We start from the raw sequence: 24,593 nt of genomic DNA, 5'->3' as shown, positions 1-24,593 counted from the left end.
CCCTCTGTTTCTTCCCTTACAGGTTCTAACGCCGCCCAACCGAACGGAAACGGAGTTGTATCGGGCCAAGTGTCCGGAAATGGTAAGGAGGTGGCTCTGCCTCTCTTGGGCGACGGCTCAATGCCGTCCGGGAGGGAAGATTTAGCGCAACATGTTTCTCAGACTGTGAAAGAGATGATTTGGGCCGGAAAGTATATATATATTTTCTCCCTGTTGCTAGATAATAGGGAGATGGAACATGCCAAGACACTAAAGGAATGGATGCACCCTAGTGAATGGAGGGCGCAATGTTCTAGATTCAGGGTAGAAGAGACTTTGCTTAATTGGTTCCGGGCCTTCTCGGTCTTTACGGCTATCACGACTGAACGCACTCCTGATGTACATGCAGCAATGGCTTACTACCAGAGTAGGATTGCGGGGTGGAGTGAGCAGTACCCTGGGGACGCATGGAAGGAGTATGATGTTAATTTTAGGAAATCCAAAGAGTTTAATGCATCATTGACATGGGACAGGGTTGATTCAATGGCATGGCACAAACAGTTCTCTGGGAATACATACGTGACTCAGTCCACCAGTACTGTCAAAGTTTTCTCTGCCAGACCCCAGCAGCCCTTTCGGCCAGCGCAGGGGAATGACTTCCCGGGAAAGAGTAGGGGGGGTGGGGGGGTGACAGGAGGGGGGTTTGCTGGGATTTCAATAAACGAACTTGCTCGAGACCGGCTGGCACGTGTAGATTTAGACATGCCTGCGGGATCTGCGGTCACCCATCCCACCCTGAAACAACTTGCAGGTCCAAAAATGGGAATCAAGGTCAGAGAGGGAGAAGGAAACCAGAATAGAGGGGACGGATTAGTTGGCCACACTCCTATTGATGTCTTAGCGATGATACCATGGTTGAACGGATACCCGGACCACACAGCGGCTACCCTACTTCAGGAGGGGTTCTCCCAAGGTTTTAGGATCCCGGCTGGGGGGTTTGAGGGCAGCACACATTGTAAAAACCAGTTATCAGTCACACATAATCCGGCAGTAGTGGCAGCCAAGATTGAGAAAGAACTGTTGCTGGACAGAATAGCTGGCCCTTTCCAGGATGTCCCTGTCCATAACTTTGTGTGCTCACCGCTGGGCGTGGTACCCAAGAAAGAGATAGGAGAGTTCAGGCTCATTCACAACCTTTCAGCACCAAGAGGAGCCTCATCGAATGATGCAATTGATGATGATATATGCAGTGTGAGATACGCTTCATTTGACCAGGCGGTGGAACTGCTGCGGGGACTAGGGCCAGGGGCACTGATGGCAAAGTCAGACATTGAATCTGCTTTTCGTCTACTCCCAGTCCATCCTTCGGATCACCACCTCCTGGGTTTCACTTTTGAGGGAAAATTTTACATGGACAAGTGCATGCCAATGGGTTGTTCCATATCATGTGCATACTTTGAGACTTTTAGTTCTTTCCTAGAATGGGTCATGAGGCAGGCGACAGGCCATCAACGGGTCATGCATTACCTGGACGATTTCCTCTTTCTTGGGGCAGCGGGCACTCGAGAGTGTGCTTGGGCATTAGAGGAATTTTGCGTGCTCATGCGGGCTTTTCGGGTCCCGCTGGCGCAGGGGAAGACGGTTGGCCCGTCCACGTGTCTAGAATTCCTGGGCATCGAAATAGACTCAGTGAAAGGGTGCTTCAGGTTGCCCAGGGACAAAGTTTCTAAGTTTAAGGCAGCACTCCAGCAAAGCTTACGCAAAGACAAGGTCTCCCTCCAACAACTACAGGAGGTGGTGGGGCAACTGAACTTTGCATTGCGGGTCATCCCCATGGCGCGCCCTTTCTCACGCTCCATTGCCCAGGCCATGAAAGGCCTGCGAGAGAAACACCACCGCACTAGGCTGTCATGTGAGGTTTGCCAGGATATGCGGATATGGTCGGCTTTCCTGGAGACCTTCAATGGCAGGGTGGTGTGGTCCGGCCACCCCACCACATCAGCACAGTTGGGTTTGTGGACAGACGCTGCTGGTAGTGTGGGTTTTGGCGCCATCCTAGGGACCAAATGGGTTGCGCATAGGTGGCCCGAGGAATGGAGGACCTGGGGTCTGACCACCAACATCGGTTTCCTGGAATTGTTCCCGATATGGGTAGCACTGATGATCTGGCCAGAACACCTATGTAATCAATCAGTGGTGTTTTGGTCGGACAACATGAGTGTGGTGGAATGCATAAACCAGCAGGCTGCACGCTGTCCATTCATACTGCGCCTGGTGAAGGAGATTGTACTGCAGTGCTTAAGGTGGAACGTAGTTTTCAGAGCTAAACATGTGCCAGGCATCCTCAATAATGCAGCTGATGCCCTTTCTCGCTCTAAAATGCAGGTATTCAGGGAACAGCTTCCGGCAGCAGACCAATGGCCAGCGCAATTCCCGACAGCACTCTGGCGGATTGGTGCCCCAGATTACAGGACCTCGTGGTAGCTAGCCTAGCCCCCAGGACCAAGACAGCATACGAAGGGGCGTTCTTGTCTTACCGTACATTCCTGGGGTGCGAGTGGGAGGTTAGGTGGGCGCAAGTGGACAGCTTTGCGACTTACCTAGAACAGATGCACAAGGAAGGGCGCTCAGCGGCAACGGCAAGCAGACATAGGGCGGCGATTTCCTTCTTTGCGCAGGCCAAGGGCGTGAGGGATCCCACTAACACTTTTCTAGTACGCAAAGCATTGAGGGGTTGGCGCCGCATGCAGGGACACTCTATATATTCAAGAAAACCAATAGGGCTAGTGCGATTAGCAGCCCTATTGTCAGCACTGCAGGAGGTCTGTAGTTCAACTTGGGAAGTGCTGTTGTTCAAAGCCGCGTTCGCATTGGCTTTCTACGGGGCGTTGAGAATAGGCGAGTTGGTAGCAGCTTCTAAAGGAGACAAACAGGGCGGCCTTCACTGGGCCTGCGTCAAGATAAGGGAGGATACAATGTGGGTGACAATCCTGAGATCGAAAACGGACCAGGAGGCACGGGGGGACACCATAGTGCTCCACGGGGCTCGGACCAATCCCTGCTGCCCGGTATCACACGTAGAGGTCTTTAGCAGGCAGCGGGAAGGGACAGCGGGGGTGGCACTATTGAGTCACGCTGATGGGACACCATTGACCAGGTATCAGTTTAGGAGAGTCTTGGAATCGGCGGTCAGGAAGGCAGGCTTGGACCCCAAGGAATTTGGGACCCACTCCTTCAGAATTGGCGCTGCAATGGAAGCAGTGAGTAGGGGACTCCCAGCTGAGAATGTTATGAGAATTGGGAGATGGTCTAGTGATTGTTACAAGCGATATGTACGGATTGACATGTTGTAACTTGCAAGGGACTCACGCCGGGTGTTTTTTTCTCGTTTCTTGCAGTTTCTCAAACCTGTTACGCGGGGGAGGAACATTGGTGACGTGGATTGTGGGCCACTCTTATGTGAGGCGCGCTAAAAATGCCTTTCTTACAGGTGACACTAAGAAAAGGGCTGAGCAAAAGGGGTTTGCAGTCTCCTTCTTTGGGAGGGGGGTTTATGTCTCAGTCAGTTCAGAGATTATTTTCAGAAAATACTATCCCAGCAGCCCGCCCCCCCGTCAGTGGTGATACTTCACCTGGGGGAGAATGATCTGGCCAAATTAGGTAGGCGCATCCTTATTGAGGAAATCATCTCCACTGCGGGGTGGGTGGCCAAGACGTGCCCGGGTTGCACGGTTGTTTGGTCTCAACTTATACCTCGGTGGCAGTGGCGAGGGGGGACTCGGTTAAGGCGTTGAATCACTCGGTAAAGAGGATCAACACGCAACTGGACAAATTGTTTTGAGCCCCCGGTTGCAGACGATCCCGCATGGGTGTATTTGGGGGGAACATTTCTACCTGAGGGATGGTGTACATTTAACAGAGGCAGGTAATGTCCTGTGGGCCAAGAATATACTGGCATGGTTAGAAGGTTTTGTAAAGGAAGTATGACCTTTCTAGAGTAGGAGGGGGGGAGGCCAGATCGTCGGGTAACAATGCTGGCCTGTGGCGGTAAGGTCATGACCGGTGAGCAACTATTTTAAGGTCTAGGGGGGCGGCATCATCCTCGGAGGTGCCCGCCCAGGTGGGGGAGGGGCCAATGGCCCCTCCTAGAACTTCAGGGGCAGGGTCAACTGGTGCTTCAAAGGGGCGCGGGTGGGTGAGTCACGCTTCCCATAGGCCGGTAGCCACCCCGCGCGTACTCATGACGTCAGCGAATGGCGCAGAGTAAGGGCCCTCCTTTATTGGGTAAATGGAGTTCACGGCGTGGACCGAGTAATTAACGGGCTCGGCTGCGCATGCGCACCTACGGGGAGGCGCAGCTAGTGGGACCTGACACCGGTTAGCGACCTTGCCATATGGCCAGAAATGTTAGTATGCAAAATGAAGATGAGGATGTTAGATTCGGTTAGGAAACAATCTGTATTAGAAGTTTGTTAAGGTTAGCCTCTCATACCTGTTGAAAATATTGTATCTAATATCCTGTTATTTTGCATAGGAAATGTTATATTTTATATTACAATTTTATTGTTTTATACTTTAATAAATACGGCCGGGGGGTCGTCGGATCCCCCGCCTTCCAAAGACAATCATGATTCATGTCTGTGTTCGGGTTGGTAAGGGTTCATTGGAAGGGGGCGGTAGCCGTCACTGACCATGTAGGATTGCGACCAAACATTGTTCGGTCACATCCTAATTGTTGGTTTGGCACCGCCGATAGGAGGTCGGTCGGTCCCTGTTCCAGAACGATGTCGGACGGACTCAGGTCCTTCCGACATCGAAATCGGCCCTTATGTGTGCAAATTTGGTTTGAAAACCAACAGCGGGAATCCATCAAGATTTCCACAGTATCCATTGGGTTACCCAGAGACAAGCGTTGTTTGCCATGTGAGTTTAGAATACACACACTTCAAGAATATTTAGAAATTACATAATACTGGAAACCAATATTCTAGTCGCAGTTCTAATAAGGCTTCATATGCAATCTATGTTTAGGTGCTGCAGGTATGCTTGGGCACATGGTTCAGTTCTTTTCGTACAAAATCGACGAGGCTGCCTAAGTCACACTCCTTAATTGCAGAATAAACCCTGGCATCCCTATGCTGCTGTTAGTCGTCATGAGTCATCAATTAAAGCTCTGGACGTCCTTTTTTGATAGACCAGTGAGTTAATGTAAATTCAATTAATGATCTGTGGTGTCAGGGATAAGAAATCAAATACAACAGAACCTACAGACCTTGAAATATGCAATCGTATATTCATGCCTCTGGACCTAGTGCGTTCGCTGCGTCAGTTGTGTCCATGTGGTGGTAGCAAATCAATCAATGGACTAAAAATGCGAATTTGGCAGAATGCCAAAGGCCTTCAGTATGTTCCAGGAGTTCTCGGATTACACTGAATCGAACGGGTACCGATGCCAGAACAGTAAGACATCTCTTACATGTGGGTTTCAAATGAATAGGAGGACTTATTAAAATGACTGTCCTCGGAGGTCCACGAGAGCTACATCCAAGCAAGATTTTCAGATTATCCACATAAACAAGTTTACGTATAAAAGCTATAAAAGCAACTTATTTATATTGTCAGTGGAATGCAAACCTCAACATCGGTCCTGGATCCGACCTTCCGCAACCAAAGCAGATGCCTCCTAACCCCCCTAGGACTTACCTGTGCCAGGTCCTTTGACCAGGCAAGGCCCTTACGGACCCCGCTGCTGAGTGTTAGAGGCTCCTGCCTTGCTTCTTCTCCGCTGCCTCTCTCTCTTTCCCTTAGTGCTCCTCTCATTCAGGATTGTTCAGACTTAGCCACTGTTGTCTTGTTTTGCCACTGATTCTGCCTGCCTATGCAGTTTTCCTTTGTCACTCTCACTTTTGATCGTTTCAGGCACTTTCTCCATCTCCACTTTCACACTTTTCTGCTAATTTATGCCACTTCCTCTATCTCCACTCACTCTCTTTTTGCTCATTTCCACCATACTCTCTATCTCTGCTCACTCTCTTTACGTTCATTTGTGCCGTTACTGTATCGCCTCTTTCACTTTTCTGTTCATTTGTGCTGTTTCTGCATCTCCTCCTTCCCTCATTTTCTGCTCATTTGTGCTGTTTTCTTGTTCTGCCACTTTCCCTCGCTCTGTTTTTCTTTCTTTGCCACTGCTGTGTTTCTGTTATTTCCCCCCATTTTTGGATCCATTTTTCCAATTTGTTCCCCCAACTTCTTTGGGCCTTCTCCCGCTCTTTTCCTCCCACTGCCCCCTCACACACTCCTTACCTGTTTCCCGCCACCTGAGATCCCCCACACACCCTCCCAGCCACCGCACCACCCCTTGCTTTCCTCCTCCCTCCCAGGACCTACTTAATGGTGGCTGCAGTGTGAACATGCAGTGGACTTGCAGGACAGGCGCATCGATGGCAAGCCTTTCTGAGCCTGTCCAGGACCCACCTGCACCCAGCGCCAGGTACCCTGGTCCTCACCCAGTCCACAGCTACCCTGCTGCGACCCTCTGTGCTCTCAACCACGGCAGTTGATTGTTGCGCCACACCACACTACACTGGGGAAGCGTTATACTGCAAGTTCTCATGCTTCTACACGACTCTTCACACACCATCACCATCACCCCACACTCTCACACGAACTAACCATCAGCCACATGCACACTCCTCAACACCCACTCACTCACCAAACATGCCACAGAAATTTGGAACTTTCTGCACAACCACACTGCAGACATGCTGTCCCTCACCAAAACATGGCTGAATGCCAGAGCCTGACATCACCACAACCATTGCTCCAGGCTAGAAGATTGCCAGGCAGGACCAACAGCACAAGCCAAGAGGAGTAGTAACCATCATCTCCAAGGATGCCCTCAGCTGCACCACCACCAAGGACATATCCACCAGCACCATGGAACACTTGACGGTCAAACATCACATCATAGCTACCTTCACCCTGCACAGTACCCTCATTTATATACCACCAGGACCACGCACCAACTTCCTCAGCACCATTGCAGACTTTGTCCCACTTTTCATTCTCAACTCCAGCACCTTTATTCTTCTTGGAGTCCTATATCTCCATCTGGAAGATGGAACCAACCCAAACTCTACAGCTCTACTAAAAGACCTCAGAAATCATGGCCTCACCCAATGCATGAACAGACCCACGTACTCTGCTGGTCACCTCCTGGACTCAATGTTCACCTCCTTCGACAATATTTGAGCCAATACTAATCATCTGAATGGACCACATCCTCATCAAGTTTAGCATTCTCATCCCACATCATCACAGACCAAAACCCACCAGACCTGCAGGCCGAAACTGGAACAACATCCCATGGGACAACTGGACTACTGCTCTTGCCGGCCCAAACACATCAACAGCCTACCTGAATACATCAATAATTTCAACTGGATCACAGCCTGCGCCATCATATTGGCCCCTCTCTCAGGCATAGCAAAGCCACTAGATCCAGCCTTGAAGCCAGCTGGTACACGGAAGAACTCAGAATGATGAAGCACCACTGCAAACAACTGGAGCAGAGATTGAGAAAGAGCCAAGACATTGCAGACAAACACACCTTCAAATCCCCTCTGAGATATTATCACCAACAGATTAGGAACACCAACTGCACTGCACTTGCAGAACACACCAACATCAGCACCAACAGCAGTAAAGAGATCCTCGCCATTGCGAAATATTTCACCTCAACAAGGGCCACCTCCAGCAGTATCACTCCTCACTGGACCTATGCTGCAAGCTCTCAGAATTATTTTGTAGCAAGATCAACTCCATGTACAGCAACTTTCACCTTGAATTGGACCCAACAGACCTCATCACATTACTCCCCATCTTGACCAGGGATTCAGCCATGGACTTCGCCCCATCAGTGACGCACTCCAGCCCATCCTGAAGTCCTCCATCTCATCAACTACTTTCTCAGACACCTGGAAACATGCCACAGTCCTTCCCCTGCTTAAGACACCCTCCATGGACCCATCATCATGTGCCAACTACAGACCTATCTCCAAGGTCCTAGAGAAACTTATCAATAGATGCCTCACAAACCATCTCAGTGAACAACAAATCTTCAATGCTGTATAGTTTGACTTAAGACCCAACTACAGCACAGAAACAGCCCTTATTGCCACCACAGATGACATCAGCATGATCCTGCACAGAGGAGAATGGCAGCCCTCACCCTCCTGGAACTCTTTGCAGCATTCAACACAGCCTCCCACCACATCCTCCACATCCTTCGATTCGAATCCAAGGACCCACCATCCGATCAGTTTCCTCCTTTCTCAATGACTCAGATAGTCAGCCTGGCTCTCTTCTCTTCATCAGATGCCTGCAACCTCATGTGTAGAATACTGCGAGGATCCTTACTCAGCCTGACCCTCTTCAACCCAAACATGATCCCTCTGGTTAGCGTCATCCACACCCATGACACCTATGTCCTTTCCTTAGCTGACAACACTCAACTTTTACTCTCCCTCTTGGACAAGACTCCCAACACCCAGAACAAGTAACTTGCCTGCATTACAGAAGTCATTGACTGGATGAAGACCAGCTGGCTCAAATGCAAGACCAACAAGACAGAAGTCATGATCTACGAGAAAAACACATCACACTGAGACCTTGTGGCTGGGTAAATTATGACCTACCCTTCCTGCCCCCCAGCAGCCACTCCAAGAACCTTGGGATGGTCACTGACAGCAATCTTGCTGTGACGGCCCAAATCAACAGTTACTTCTTCCTGCTTTAACACCGTGAAGATGCTGAGGAGAATCTTCAATTGGCTACCGAGCAGCACCTGCAAAACAGTTACCCACCTCCTTGTCACTAGCGAACCAAAATACAGGAACTCCCTTCTATGCCAGGACAAGCACACATTTCACTAGATTGCTGTATACCATCCAGACGAGCCAGCCAGACTCACGCTCCATGCAGTACACACATCACAACCCACCTCAAGGAGATCCACTAGCTCCCTATATACAATTGTGCACAGTTCAAACTCCTCACTCACACCTTCAAATCACTACACAACACTGTCCCAGCTAGCCTCCATGGCCGCATCTCCTTTCACAAAAAAGCCAGACACCTCCACTCGGCTGGACTCCTACTTGCACGCATCCCTCGCATACGCAGCGCCATATCTTGCATGTGGGTCATCTCCTACATCATTCCTAAAGTGTGGACAACCTACTGCTACATATCAGAGCCTAATCCTCTCTGCTTGAGTTCTGAAAGAAACTGAAGACCTGGCTCCTTGATTAGCCATTGCTGTCCTAGGAGAGGCAAGACCCTCACCTGCTCAGCAGCAGGATACCCTTCTGGATGGTAGAGCACTTTACAAACATAACATGACATGACATAACATAGTGTGGATTGGACACCCTTGTCAACATGCATATCAAACATAAAACATACAACACAATGGTTTACCTTTCAGTTGCTTGCGCCCTTTAGCCAAGTCATTCATCCATTTTAGGACTTCAGGATTCGAGATTTTGTCGCTCTGAGAAGGCTATTGAGAAAGGCAAACAGAAGATATAAAAAGGTTAGCGGACAGGAAACAATATTTAAACCTAAAACTTTGGCGGGTAAGTCACAGAAGCATGCCTTCTGTCACTCGCATTCAGTTATTCACTTCAAACGATAATCCCCGAGTGAACTATTTTAGACATTTTGCTTTTATGTGTAACTGAAATCCAGACATTGCATTTACAAGGCATTCAAGCGGCCTCTATCTGAGTTCTGAAGATTAAAGGATAACAGTAGTCAAACAATCTGAAGGTGCAAACATTTTAGGGGTTTACCTTGTACTTCGAGAATAGTTTCTATGTCATCTTGAATTCTGAGTTCCAAAATGACCCAATAATAAGTATCACAAAGTGCCACAAATATTTGCAACATCACAACATGTTTTTAGCCGAGTCCTATTTGCTGTAGGACCATATATAATAGATTGCAGTCATACTGATTTGATAGAAAATCCTACAGATGATATCTGCATTACTGTATGCAAAAACAAGGAAGCAGACCAGATGTCAGTGGAGCTAAAGAATGAAAACATTTGTCCTCCGCATTATGTTTCTTAGAGATGTTCCTACTCTTATTGGAGAAATCATCTCCTTGCCCTTTACTAACGCCAGGTTTGCTTTTACCTCAATTATGAAGTCAAAGCTGTTCGTGACCCACTACTCCACAGGTGTGGATGAAGCACCCTTCAACAGAGCTTCTCTAAAGTGATATCTGAAATCAGAAATATTTTTAAGTTTCTGTGTAACACCTTTTAAGTTGTTTTGATGTGGTCGTAAACAAGGTCAACTGAAACTGTATTTTTGCAATCTCGAGTTTGTGTCATATATGCACCTTTCACAGCCCCGCATTAGTCACGGCACACTAATGATATTTCCCTGTTAAATTAAAATTTGGATGTGCTTATTCGATAAAGCAAGATCCAAACTCTAATATGAGAGAACCACCGTGCCAGATGTATGGGAATACTGAATAGCCATTCATTCATCAGGGAAAACGTACTTTTAATTTGTACTAGCAGAGAAGTAAAACAAATTTTAGACACAAATATCGCCAGAGTCCCAAAAATCTACAGATATAAAATTGAGGGAGAGTCTTCCAAAAACTGGCTAAAAAGCGCTGTTCATTTTTGAGAGTCACCATTCAAAGTCGTTATCCAATACACCGGTATGTTCAAATGTGTTTTTTGGAAAGTATGTGCTGAGTCAGAATGACTTGAACGCCTGAGTCTTGAGGAATTACAGGCTCTCTTGCACCAGACGGTTAGGAATATGGGAAATGGCGTTCAGAAATGCATGCCTGAAGTAGGACTGGAGGATCTACCTAAGGGTGCATAATAGCTGAAAATTTAAAATGATTACTTATTTTACATATTGGCTCAGGCGGGAGCTGAGACTCTCACATATTCAACTGTTAAGCTGCCTGGAGATGGATGGGCAAGAGAGACACTTCAGTCAAGATGGACGGTTTTTAAATGAGTTCATGCTTGTTTTTGTTTTTTTTTAAATACATTTTTATTGAGTTTTTTTTTCTTTTAACCCCTCCTCGAGCAGTACATGATTACGATTGTTTAACATGTCCTCCACCCCCTCCCCCGCAAGTTGAGTACATGCTAGAACAAAAACAAAAATAAAAAAAAGTAAAACACATTACATAGTACATGGCATTACTTTGTCTAAATTATATTAAGGAAAAACCCACAAAAAAACCCCCAAAAAACACAATGTACGCTTTCTCAATATAAACGATTGCAAACAGATTAGTTTGTATAATTATCCCACCGAGATCTGTATCCATTGTGTCAGTGGGTCCCACATTTTTAGCCCCATTTTCTTTCTCTTTCTGCCTTTCTTTCGGTATATGGCCTTTTCTAAATTATATACGGCCAGGAGCCTGACCCGCCATTGTTCAAAGGCAGGGGGGTATGGTCTAGCCATGCTGTAGCCAAACATAATCTGAATACCGCTGCTGCAATAAAAATAAGTCCTTGGATTTCCCTTGGGCGGATGTCTCCATCTAGGCCAAGCATTATTTCTGCCGTTGTTATTTCGATTTGCATGGTAAAGATTTTAGATAAAAAAGTGAAGATTTCCCTACGTATAGTACCTAGTGTGACACATGTTGCGAATATATGTACAATGTCTGCCTCGTACTGCTTACAGCGAGGACATTCTGTACCTTTCCCAGGCCCCCATTTGGCAATCCTGTTCGGGGTATAATATAGCTGGAAAAAGGTTTTATAATATTGGGCTTGAAGGTTGGCCGACATTAGCCATAGTTGGGATGCCATGAGTGCTTTCTCACAGGTATCTTTTCCCACATCTAATTTTTCGTGCCATTTTGTTATATATTTTTGCATGTCATCGGGTATTGTGGATATAAGGTAGTAATATATACCTCCAATCTTTATTGTGCTGTTAAGAGTTATTGTGTCAATTAAGTCGATTTTTCCAAATTTTGCCGGGCCTCCCCCTTTCTTCAATAAGAAATCTCTAATTTGTAAAAATTTAAAGAAATCTGATTGATTTAATCCGAATTCTGTTTTCAGTTCATCAAATTATTTGAATCCTGTATTGGAGTAGAGATTACCACACTGGGTAATCCCTGCCCTTTGCCATCTGATCATGCATGCGTCATTAAAAATTTCTGGGAGATTGGCATTTCCCACTAACGTTGTGTAGTAAGAAAATCTCCCGATACCCATAAGCTTTCGGACGTTGTTCCAGGCTGAGTATACACCCCTTAAGGTTTTAAATCGCACTTTTTTGTAGTAGCAATTATAGGTTAATCGCCAGAGATGTGCTTGTGTTTCACTACCTAATATTAAGCCCTACCTAAGGGTGCATAATAGCTGAAAATTTAAAATGATTACTTATTTTACATATTGGCTCAGGCGGGAGCTGAGACTCTCACATATTCAACTGTTATGCTGCCTGGAGATGGATGGGCAAGAGAGACACTTCAGTCAAGATGGACGGTTTTTAAATGAGTTCATGCTTGTTTTTTAATCACATAAAGTCACAGGGAACTATAAAAATACCTATTGTTTGTAGATTACAATCATTAACCTGCCTGAATATCAGTTTTGGCAATACTTGAATCTGGGTCTGTACAAATTTATTAGCCAGTCCATAGTCAGTCCTGCACCGCAAAATTCTCAGAATACGTCGATTTGCTGGAGAGTCAGATCCATGGCTGAGAGTCATTCCTGCTGTTGCTTCATCTGATTCTAAGTGGCATGGAACATACCACCTTTCAATCTTTTGGGTGGGAGACACGAGTTAACACTGCAGGTTTCCAACCTCCCTGGACGCATACATATTACTGTTTGGAATTCACAAATCCTTTCCCAGTTGATGTCTGGAAAACTATGCCAGTTGCATCTTTCCAGGCATAGTACTGAAATAATTTTGTAAATTCCTTCCTCCCTGGGCGCATATATATTGCTGTTTGGAATTCACAAAACCTTTACCAGTTGGTGTCTGGAAAACTATGCCGGTTGCATCTTTCCAGGCAAACTACTGAAATAACTTTATAAATTCCTATATCGCAGGTGAAAATATATGTATTCCTTTCCTTGTGAAAAAACACAAGACTAAAAACACGCCAAGGGGAAAATATCTTAGGAGTAATGAAAAACATGCATACGCACCTCCTCCAAGTGTTCTCAAATATCTAGGGCATTTCCACCCTGGCATATCCTTTCTCTACCCATACAAGATTTACTCTGTTATAATCAAGAAACAATGTACGGGTTCTCAGTGAGTCTTTTTGCAAAAAACTTTTTATTGTTTTCCCCATCAATGACTCATTACAGATAGTGAAACAACTATTAATAAAACCCCAATACCGACCTTCCCAATCCACTGTTGAAGGCGCACATCTAGTATTTAGACCAAGACCAGCTGGGCACCATTACTGGGCCCTTAAGACCTGTCCCTCCACTCCCATCCCCTCACTGCGCTCAAGGCGGGCTATCCCCATAGTCTCTCCTCTGGTCCCATATCTTGTGAAATTTGCATGGACACCCTTGTGCTTTGTAGATCAGCTCTTTGTTTATCGACACCAGTCCATATTCCTCACCCACACTGTCACTCAGTGGACTTTGGGTCCCTCATAGACGTACTACGTCTTTCCTGGCCTCAACCAGGGCAATGTTACACCATAAGATGATATATTTAGCCACTGTTTGGTCCCCCCCAGATACCCAATGTTGCCAATATGGAAGTCAGATTCATGTTTTTCCCTGTGACTCCGCCATCCCTTCAGCGCAAGTCTTCCTGACATAACCCTGCCAGTAGGCAATCAAGATGACACTTGAAACTCTGACACACAGCTGAAGGGACATACCGAGTGGGCAGGAAATGAACGAATAGGGTAAAACTAGGAAAAAAAGGAGGATAATTACAACACACTCACAGAAAGCTTGTGTGAGTAAATTAGTTTAGAAGTGATGAAGCAAGGATTTGCACGTAGAGCGACTTGCTTGTAATCAACCTTCTCTAATAACTCATAGCGTAATAATAAACATGTTTTGTGTACTAATAATTGCACCACATAACGTTACTAGTATCCAGGGGAAGCTTGTCAATGTGCTTTTACTAACTATAATCCGCTTGCACTAAGGTGGTTGCTGCTACGCGGGATTTTCTACTGCGCATGCGTCTGTCATACTCACGTGACATGACGTATCTTTCGCGTGGAGGGAAATTTTTGCTTCTGCGCACTAAAACTAAGATCGCTGCTATGTGTTATTAATGTGCAAGAAGCTTGCATAGCTGTTTTTGCTAAGCTGTTCGTTCTGCCTAATTTCTAATGCAATAGTTAAAATAAAATAATGGGAATAGAGTAGTGATAAGTGGTATACAGAACATTCATTTATTCTTTGTTCAAAAACTGGTTGTCTTTCATTTTTTACATGTAACATTTCGGGCCTGATGAAACCCCACTCCACCCATTTTGAACATGCGCATAAGACTCCAAAAGCTCAAGAGTTATTGGCATTGAATGGAACCCAAGTCCAAACTTGCGAAAAGATGTGCCTGGGAGTGTGAACTTTCAACCCCAGGAGAGGAAGCTGGACTGTACAACACTGAACGCTATTGTTACTGGTTGATACATTCATTGCCGGGTGGAATAAAAGTGCATGGGAAAATAAAGTTATGGGTGGGAACGTTAATTTTAATATCATCAAGAAAAGTTTCATTTTTGGTAGGGTGTGATGACCTCTCCTCTCTTCTTGTCCAATCAAAATTGGGGATTCTTACACGTGCAAGCTTGGGGGGTGGTACACTGACCTGGAAAATAGAATAACTAGGGTAGGCTTAGTTAACTAATTTGTCTGACTTGTCCGAATAACTGACCTGTCACTGACCCAAAGCACTCAATAGGTGATCGGGAGCAGAGGTGCTGGCGGAGCCCTCTGTCAGAAGGTTCGAAATCCAGATCGGGGTTTGAGAGCTGAAGTGCTGGCGAAGCACTTTGTTGGAGAGATCGATAACTCTTATCGGGTTCTGGCTGTTAGCTGCAGAGAGGGAGTAACGCAGGCGTTGCAACTTTAACTGCGGGTGCTGGTCTTAGCCCTTGGTGGTCCTGTCCTGATCCAATTTGGCTGTACCTGTCCTAATGCTGATCTGCACCTGTTTGCCTTGCTGACACCTGCCTTTTACGGGGTTTCTGTCCTTTAATAAGCCCGTGGTCAGGGTTGGTCTTCACACACCGTTCTAGGTAAATATTGAATGTGGGTTTGTTATTGTATTGTTTCCTTTCTCTTTACCTTCCCTATTGTTTAATGCTTAAACATCCTTATGAAATCTCTGCAAAATGTTATTCTAATCATTATCTTGCTAATTGAAAGATTTTTCATTGCAAATGCTTGGATTATGACATTTATGAAATTTCAATAGATAAAGAGTTTAACATTTTTTCAGAGTCTGTGGTCAATTTATGCAGGAAATGTTATTTGCTACCTATTTTCTTGCTAACTCCCTGATCCTATAGGTCTCTAGGTAACGGTGACAAGAATTGGTAAGTCAATGGTATAGGACCTTGTAGGTAAACACACAACTTGGTAGAGTGCGTGAAAGGTTAACCTGTTCAACAAAGGTGTAAGATGAGGTTATGGGCCCAGGTGAGCATGGTAAACTGGTCAGGTTAACCAACGAGCTCCATCACAAGTGTGAAACTGACTTCGTGCAAATTACAGAAATCATTTTGCACACATAGAAAAGGGCTATTTGTATGTGCAAGTCAGACCTAGATGTGCAAATTGCATTGTGAAAAAGACCCTATGGATTTATAACCTGGCACATCCAGGCTCCTTTCCCCTCCCACTACAAGCAGTTAGACACCACTTACCTTCAACTCAAGGAAACAAATTAATATGCACACGTTAACATGATCATGAGAATGATTGACGCTTCAGAATCGAAAGGTAATAACGTATCAGTTGCTAAAGACTTTGCCAAGAAGCAAAGCAAGCATTAAAATCTCGTTGTATGATATAAGGTCTTAGCTGAGAGAAAGAAATGTGATCTATCCTATTGAATCCGATTAAAAGACTCTACAGCATCAGGGTCATTGTTTACAAATAGTCATATCATGGCAGCTTAAAATAGAAATGCAAGCAACACCAGGACACAACTGTAGCAAGGACAAAAGTCTCCAGCTCCAGTTGACGTTTCCATTTGTTCGGAAATTTACAACTTGAGTTGTTTACAGTGCCATTTCTAGAAATGAGTTGTGGTGGGGGGTTATACAAAGGATGACAGATAAAACTGATTGGACCACCTATAACGGGTAAATGTGGAGTGTCTGCACACACTTATGTATATATATTGTGTGTGTTTGTGTTTTGATGATAACAGTGTTGTCAACTCGCTAGCCACAATAAAATCAACTAGAACTATAGCCTTTCCCATGCACTGCTTATAGCCTTTCATTTTACATCACTTATAGCATGTTAAATAATAGTATCCGTAACAAGACTCATGACATCTAAAATGACAGCATTCATGAGAACATTGTGTATGGTAGAGGGGCGAGTTATAGTTCATTTACTTTGGCTAGTGGGTTGGCAACACTGTGTGTGCAGGTGCACCAGTTATATATTATTAGGTTTTGTGAGGGGAGCAAATTATAACTTATAAGTTCTAACTATAACTTTAGAATTTCTAAAGTTTGTGAAGTTTTTTTTTCTCCAAAACTTTATTTAAAGTTTTACATATTAACATAACACAGGTGTGCATTTTGAAGCCGGAAAAAAGATAATGTAGTCATACATATCAGGGGTTACAGTTCAAGACAATTTCCCCATGCCAAAGTCTATAGCCAAGTATTAAGAGCAATTAACCCCCCTCCCCTTCAGCACCCACAGCGCTATCCCCAACCAATGTACTTGGGGATCATGCCTGAAGACCGTTGGCCAGTAGAGCATGACAAAGCTCCCTCCAAAGACCTAAATCATTCTCTAAATGTTCATCACTGCGACACCTATTCATGTGCATCTCCTCAGCTAGCGTCCACTCACGTACATCCCAAATCCATCCCGAGATCTCGGGCTCCCTCACCCCCATCCAAACAATTGCAGTTCTGCGCCTTGCCAGCACCAAAAGTAGTTGCTGGAGCCTATAGGCCATCTTACTCTGCTTTTTAGGTTTTTCGTTTCAGCCCTAGTAGACAGTGGTGGGGTGTCAAGCGCACTCGTCTACTTACGCTGCCTCTTATCTGCTCCACTACTTCCGACCAGAAGCTACTGGCCTCAGGACATTCCCAAGCAAAGTGCAAAAAATTAGCTCCTTCTTTAGGGCACCTAGGACGGGAGTTGGGCATATTGGGGGCCATGCAATGTATTCTCTATGGGGTCATATATGTACGATGTGTGTAAGTGTAATGGATTAACCGGAAACGGGCATTGCAGGATATCGTATGTGTGAGAGAGCCTACCACCCTCCAGTCCCTGTCCTCCAGAGGTTCCTCCAGGTACGCATTCCAAGCTGAGAATGCCCCAGGAGAGGAGCACCGGTGTCTGCCCTCATTGCCCTATACAGCAATGATACAGTGCAGTTACCTGCCTGCACGTAAGTAAGATGCCCAGTGTCTGTGTAAGATGTGGGATCGAATGATACATGGGCCAAATTTCTCTAAATAAATTAGCTAGAGCGGGGTATTGTAGTTATTGTCCCTTCCCCAAACCAAAGTCGCCACAAGCCTGTTGGAAAGTAATAAGGCTCTCACCTGGGTACAGGTTCGCAAGCATGTCGCAACCCCCCTCCCGTCACAGCCGATATGACATTTTGGACATCACCTTCCTAACCAGCCTGAGATCCCACACTGACAACTCCTGATGGAACGGGGCATGTCTCAAGATTCGCTCCACAAATGCTTGCCAGATGGGCCCGGTGTGTCTGACCAAATATGGTACTGTTTCAGAGGTGCCCACGCCCTCCAAAAACAGAGACGGCAGGTCAATATCTGATTCTTTATCCTGGAGTAGCCGTTTCTCCCAGGTGTCCCCCGCGGCAAACCATTTCACGGCGTGCTGTAGTTGTGCGGGTGTATTAGGAGAGCTCCAACCTGGGAGCCTTTAGTTTGCCCCCTCATATGTGTGATTCAGCGTGGCAAGCGCACTCAGCTGCGACAACCTGCCCAGAACAAGTCTATCAAAATAGAGTCCAGAGCCCGAAATATTCGCCTGGGTATGGGACACAGAGCATTCTATAGCATGTAAAGGCAGCTAGGCAGTATTACCATTTTAGCTATTGCCAACCTGCCCATTAAGGAGAGCGGAAGAGTGTTCAAAAATCCCACTGATCCCTTTAGACCATCTATTGTCTTGTATACAATAAGTTGTAATATCCATGAGTCCTCCGGAAGAGATTTCACAGAGTGACCCTCCAAATGAGCCAGGGGGAATATCAATGATTTTGACCTGTTAAGTCGCAGCCCGAACACCCTCCAAACTCCTCCATCACGTGTAGTAGCCTCGGTACAGCCACCTGTGGTGAGGAGACATAGAATAACCCATCATCCACGTACAGTGATATGATATGGGAGGTTCCGCCGACTTTGATTCCCCCAGCGGTCCAGGTCCCTACGCACCCAAATCACCAGGGGCTCTATTGCTAATGCAAAGAGAAGTGGAGAAAGAGGACAGCCCTGGCGCGTCCCCTCCCTAGCTGCCACGCTCTCGACCTGCTGTATTCCGCCCGAACTCTAGCGATGGGCGCCGTTTGTAAGATCCGTACCCATCGTCTGAACTGTGGTCCAAATCTGGCCACCCTGAGCACCTCCAGTAGGTACCCCCAATCCACCAAATGAAAGGCCTTTTCCAAATCTATGGAGACCAAGGTTAGGTCCTTGTCCCTTTGCTGTACTTCATGAAGAATGTGCGGACAACCGCCTGATATTCATGCCCATATTGTGGGTTGGTGTGAAGCCACATTGATCTTCGTGGACCAGGTGCACCATGTGTGGGGCCAGTCTCACGGGCAGGACCGTACATCAGATTTTCATGCCAGAATTTATCAATGTGAGAGGTCGATACGGATAGGGGTCCTGATCAATCCCCCCTGGCTTGAGGCGCATGACAATTTCCCCCTGGTGCATTTACGGGGGCAATACCCCTGCTTCAAAGGCCTCCTCATATACCTGTAGTAAGAGTTAGACCAGCTCATCGGAGTAGGCCTGTAGAAAAGCCATTGGGAACCCATCGGCCAGAGGGGCCTTGGTTCCTGGCATGGCTCACAGTGCCTCCTACACTTCCTCAGCAGTGATCTTGGTGTCAAGCTCATCTACGCATATAGGCAAGAGCTGCAGAAGTACCAAACCTTCAACATTGGGAACGTACCTCTCTACTGTTACTCCAGCATCTGCACAGTATACCCACTGCAAGTGGTACTGGAACACCTACAGGATTCCGGCTCTGGTGTGGACCAGGCTCCCTCCCTCTGCCTTCAAGGTGGTGATCAATGGGGGTGTCTGCTGCCTTCGGAGAATCCATGCCAATAAGCGACCTGACTTATCACTCTTGGCATGTAGCTTCTGGCAGTAACACGCCAGAGTATACTTATCCAGTCTATCCCATATGTCAGCTATGCACTAGTGCCTCTTGCCCACATCTAAGTCTGTTGGGTTTCCCACCTGAATGGCAGTTAGCATTTTTTCCTCTCTGTTGATCTCCCCAAGCAGTTGTCTCCTCACCCCACACACAAGTCCCATGCTCGCCCTGTGAGCCACTGCCTTTAAAGCCTCCCTCTCAGTGGCCCTCCCGGTGGGACCCCCTGTTTGTCTCTAGGTAGTCTGTTGCTGTCTTAGATAGTGCAGCCCTCCCCACCGAATCCTCTAGTAGATCAGGAGGAAATCTCCAATGCCTCGGGCCCAGCATAGGTGACCCCCACCTCACCGAGCAACACACAGGGGAGTGGCCAGACAGAAAGCACGCCAAGGGAGTCACTTGTGCCTCTGGAAAAGCCGGCACACCCGAGACCAGAACCCTGTTGAGCCTACTCTGTGTGCCATGTGTTAGTGAGTGGCATGTGAAGAGTGGCATTTCCCTCCATACATCGCGGACCCCCAGGTCCTTCATGACCTTCCCAAGCATCTGGGACATTCTAGGTTTCGTTCCTGCCTTAGGGGGATGTCTGTCAAGGGCCTAGTCCAAATACAAAGTTAAAATCACCCATCCATATGTATGGGACGTCCAATTCGTTAGACAATAGTTCCTGGATGACCTGGAAGAAAGCGGGGTTGTCTGTATTTGGCGCATATGTGTTTATAATGACGATTTCCCTGCCATCTAGTGAGTCTCGCAGAAGTACGTATCGGCCATTCACATTGGATTCGCTGTATGTCAGAGTGAATGGAATACCCGCGGCCACCCATTTCATGGCGCCTCTGGCATAGGTAAGAAAGAGGAATGATAAAACTCGCCTCACCACTTCTTAGCCACTTTAGCTGCGCCATTGTCATCCATATGCATTTCCTGGAGGCAAGCTATTGATATCTGATGTTGTTTGAGGAAAGTGAGCACCCTATGTCTTTTGGTGCATGTGCCCCACCCACGCACATTACAGGTCAAGAATGTATACTCAGTCCCCATCATGTAGCATACTCACCTGGAACACCAACATCAAAACCTGCCCACTCATAATGCTCCTACTGCAATGCACACCATCTATGCAAACAGATAGCAACAAAACACTTCCCCCCGCCCAAGGACACTTTGCAAACAATAATAAGATCAAAAATTCCTCTCCCTGTGTCGTGTCAGGACGCACGCATCACTCTGTACCGCCCAACTGGGGCAAAACATTATCAATCCACCCAATGTAGAAAAATCCGGACCCACCCGCCCCAGGCCCGTTATTTGCCCTAATGGGGTAAAGGGCACCCAGTGGTGTCAATCTCCTTGTTTCCAGTTAAAGGAAACATTAATATATATACGCCCAGCATTTGCGACATGCACCCATCCGTTCAATAAGGAAGACCACTCCGGCCTTTGTGTAGTTCTCATACTGACCGCAAGCCCTCACTTCAGGGTAAACCCAGGAGCCTTCACTTGCCCCCTGTTCACTACTTCTCTGTGGCCTCCACCCCCTGGTCGAGAAGCGTTTCCGGGACTACATCCACTGATGCATTGGGCCATTGTGAATGATCATCATTGTCCAGGTTGGCTGCGTCCCCCTATGCCGCCAGTGCCAAGGGGGTGTCCATACGCATTTACATCATTCTATCACTCCCAATGTGATCTTTGTGTCTGGGCCTGAGCCCACAACAAGCGACCCCACTTCTCCACTCCCGCGATGCAATCCTTTTGAAGGTCTAGTGCCCCATTTATTGCTCCGGTTCTGGGGATCTTGCAGTGGAGGAGCCACCCCGAATCTCCAACCATTCCCACACCTCCTCGGGACTCACAAAGAAGTGCGCCTTACCCTGTGACAGGGCCTTGAGTTTCGCTGGATATAACAGCATGTATTGCAGATGCAAGTCTCTTAACTTTCCCTTGATATCTAAGAACTATTTCCTTTGTTCCTGGTCCTGCTTGGTATAATCAGGATGAATGGAGATCTTGTTATTTTCGTAGAAGAGGTCTAGTTGCTCTCTAGCGGCCCGAAGGATATAGTCCCTGTCTCTATAGTTCAAGATTTTTGCAATGAACCCGTGAGGTGGGGCCCCTAGCGGTGGCGGGGGTACCAGTGCCCTATGTGCCCTCTCGATGCCAAACATATCCGACGGGCCCGCTGGGCACAGCTGCGTTTTAATCCACTGCTCTAGGAATGGCTCTACCGTTCTCCCCTCTGCTCTCTCGGGAAAGCCTAGAATGTGGATGTTACTGCATTTGGCGCGCCCTCTGCGTCTTCGGCACATTGCTCCAAAGTTTTTGTTGTTGAGGACAATTGCGACACTTGTTTTTTTTTAAGCCGGCTACTTCTCCTTCGATGCCTGATACGTCCTCCTCCACCACTGTAACCTTATCTGCCACTTTGCGGATGTCGGCCCGCAGGAGATTAATGTCCATAGAGACAGTGTCTATCCGGGCCTCCAGCACCTTTCAGGAACCCTGTGGGGTGGCCAGTATCTCCGCCCATGTCAGCTCTGCGTCTCCTCCCCATCTTCCTCATCTGTTCCCGTTGTTTGGCGTGTAATGGGCTGCAGGGGTGGTACGCCGTAGTATACTGTGTGATGGTGTTAGATGCCCCTGCTCGTGTGCCTTTATCTTTACCCATGTCAATGTCCAGTGGGGGCAACCCTAGACTGGACCGTGTGTTGCTCCCCGCGCCGCAGCATGTTGGACTCCACCAACACCAGCCAGAGAGTCAATGTATCGTGACACACAACGTACGCTTGATAGCCTGTCCTTCTGCTCCCTTCACATGTGCCAGCCAGTAATAACGAGCACCCTGTGCGCAGCACATCCTCATTTAGCCAGGGGTCAAATGAAACATGCCATTGCCACCCTCCTTGCGCACACAATCCAGCATTTACTTACAGTTCTGTGAGGGTCGGATAATCTCCTTACATGTATCCAGGGCGAAAGCTTGGCTGTTTTGAGGAAGTCAGTCTGGCTCCCCCCTGCAAGCTGCACCAGGTCCCTACTATTCCGTTGGCCCGGTTGCAGGAGAGGGGGCCCTCATCTGGCTGCCGATTTCACTTGGGCAGAATCAGTGGGGGAGCAATCCGACTTCCCCCTCCAAGTTTGGCTTTTGCCAGTTCCAATTGCCTCGCTGTGTGTACCCGCCAAGCCTACCTCCGCAGGGAGCTCCCGCCGTGGTCCATCTCCCAGTGCCAAAGGAAGAGGCCTCACCGCCGCGGCCCAGGTCGCACAGCTTCCCAGATCGTTCTCCTCATTCCATGACATATTCTCAGGAGGAGGGGGCACTCGTCGCTCCCCCAATGCCAGGCCTCGCTGCAGGTGGGTGTGTTAAGATTCATTAGATCTGCCTTCACTTCACGGCTGCCCTTGCAACAGAGGCCAACCCAACGCCGACAGGGCCCTCCAATGTCCCACTTGCTGTGACGGCCCCTGGGGACTGTCTTGCCACCTCCGATCCCAGGTCTGCTCAATACCCGGCTCCGCTGACTCTGTCCAACTCACCACACCGGGCCTAAACAGCCAAGCGACTGCAGGTCTCTCGCCGCTCTCCCCTCGGCCGTCGAAGTTTTCTATATCCACGGTAGGGTTACCCCGCCTCCACAGCTCTGGGAGCGTGGCTCCCTCACCTTCTCAGTCGGCCCAGATCAGCAAGGCCTTCCCCTTAACTGGATTTGTTTCCAGGCCAGGCCGACGCCTCCCTGCCACCAGGTGGGGTTGAGAGGGAAAGCCGGAGGTCCACCGGGGCAGCCAGGCTACCACACGCCCCAATCTTCCCAGGCCTCGGTGCGATTCAGCAGGCCACAGGCCTCCGCATCGCTCTCCGCACGTAGCTGCCAGGCCCCGGGGCTCGGCTCTGTCCTGTGCCTAGTCAGGCCCGGCCTCCAGCGCCTCTATTTTGCTCCTTTTTCCTTCCCTTTTTCTGGCCTGCAGTTGCTATTTCGGGCACACCTTGGGTTACAGACTACTATGCTTTATTAAGGGCTGATGTTCTTGTCCGGATTTCAGGATTTAACGGCGGACCCGCCGGGAGCTGAAAAGCACAAGTCCTGTTGGCCATTTTGCTAGGCCACACCCCCGTAGTTTGTGTACTTTAAGTTGGTTTCGTATAGAAATAATACATTAATGTAACTAACTATAGCTAATCTTAGAGCTTAGATTTAAAAAAATATATATATATGTACACACACACAAACACACACACATATATATATATATATATATATATATACTAGCAGCCCGTCCCGACGTTGTCCGGGTATGAAATAGAATGTGTGTAATGTGTGTATTTGGCAAGGGCAATTTATTTTAAAATTTCGCGGTAAACAAAATTTTTTGTTACATTAGAATAGGGACGGAGAAGGGCCAGCTGCAGCCCTGGTTGAGGTTAGCAGGCGCATGTAATTGGTGTAGTGATCCGCCGCCTGAGCCCGGCTACAGCCCTGGTTGATGTTAGCAGGCGCGGGTAAATCCGTTTAATGAGAGAGTTCAGTGACAGCGAGTAGGAGAGGCTGCGGTAATTGTTCCCGCAGACACGCTCATTTGCGTGTTCCCCCGCTTGAGGCCCAGATGCAGGCCTGTTTGATGTTAGCAGGCGCGTGTTCCCCCGCTTGAGGCCCAGCTGCAGCCCTGGTTGATGTTATCAGGCGCGTGTAATTAGTGTACTGATTTGCCGCCTGAGCCCGGCTAGAGCCCTGGTTGATGGTAGCAGGCGCGTCTAATTTCGTTGATGAGAGAGTTCAGTAACAGCGCGCCGGAGAGGCTGCAGTAATGTTACTTACCAGGCCTCCAGCTGAACGCGTTTGTCATGCCCCCAGCACACGGCCACAGCAGATGATCTTCTGATTAATGTACGACCCACATGGCATGAAGGGCGAAACGTAGCACACGCCCCCAGCGTTTCTCACGCCCCCAGCGTGCCCCTTGATGCGGCACAATTGCGTTCACA

General features: G+C 47.6%; 1 protein-coding gene across 1 annotated transcript in view; it reads right to left on the bottom strand.

Annotated features, from left to right (window-relative positions):
• The window catches only part of FAM13C (family with sequence similarity 13 member C), a 794,386-nt gene that overhangs the window by 154,544 nt on the left and 615,249 nt on the right, over window positions 1-24,593 (bottom strand). Inside the window, exon 9 of the mRNA XM_078642967.1 lies at window positions 9,460-9,541. Coding sequence (XP_078499093.1) covers window positions 9,460-9,541 — 82 coding nt within the window. The remainder of the gene's footprint in view (window positions 1-9,459; window positions 9,542-24,593) is intronic.

This window comes from Lissotriton helveticus, chromosome 5_1, assembly GCF_964261635.1.
Source record: "Lissotriton helveticus chromosome 5_1, aLisHel1.1, whole genome shotgun sequence".
NCBI classification, from domain to species: domain Eukaryota; kingdom Metazoa; phylum Chordata; class Amphibia; order Caudata; family Salamandridae; genus Lissotriton; species Lissotriton helveticus.
This window is presented reverse-complemented; position numbering and strand designations above follow the sequence as displayed.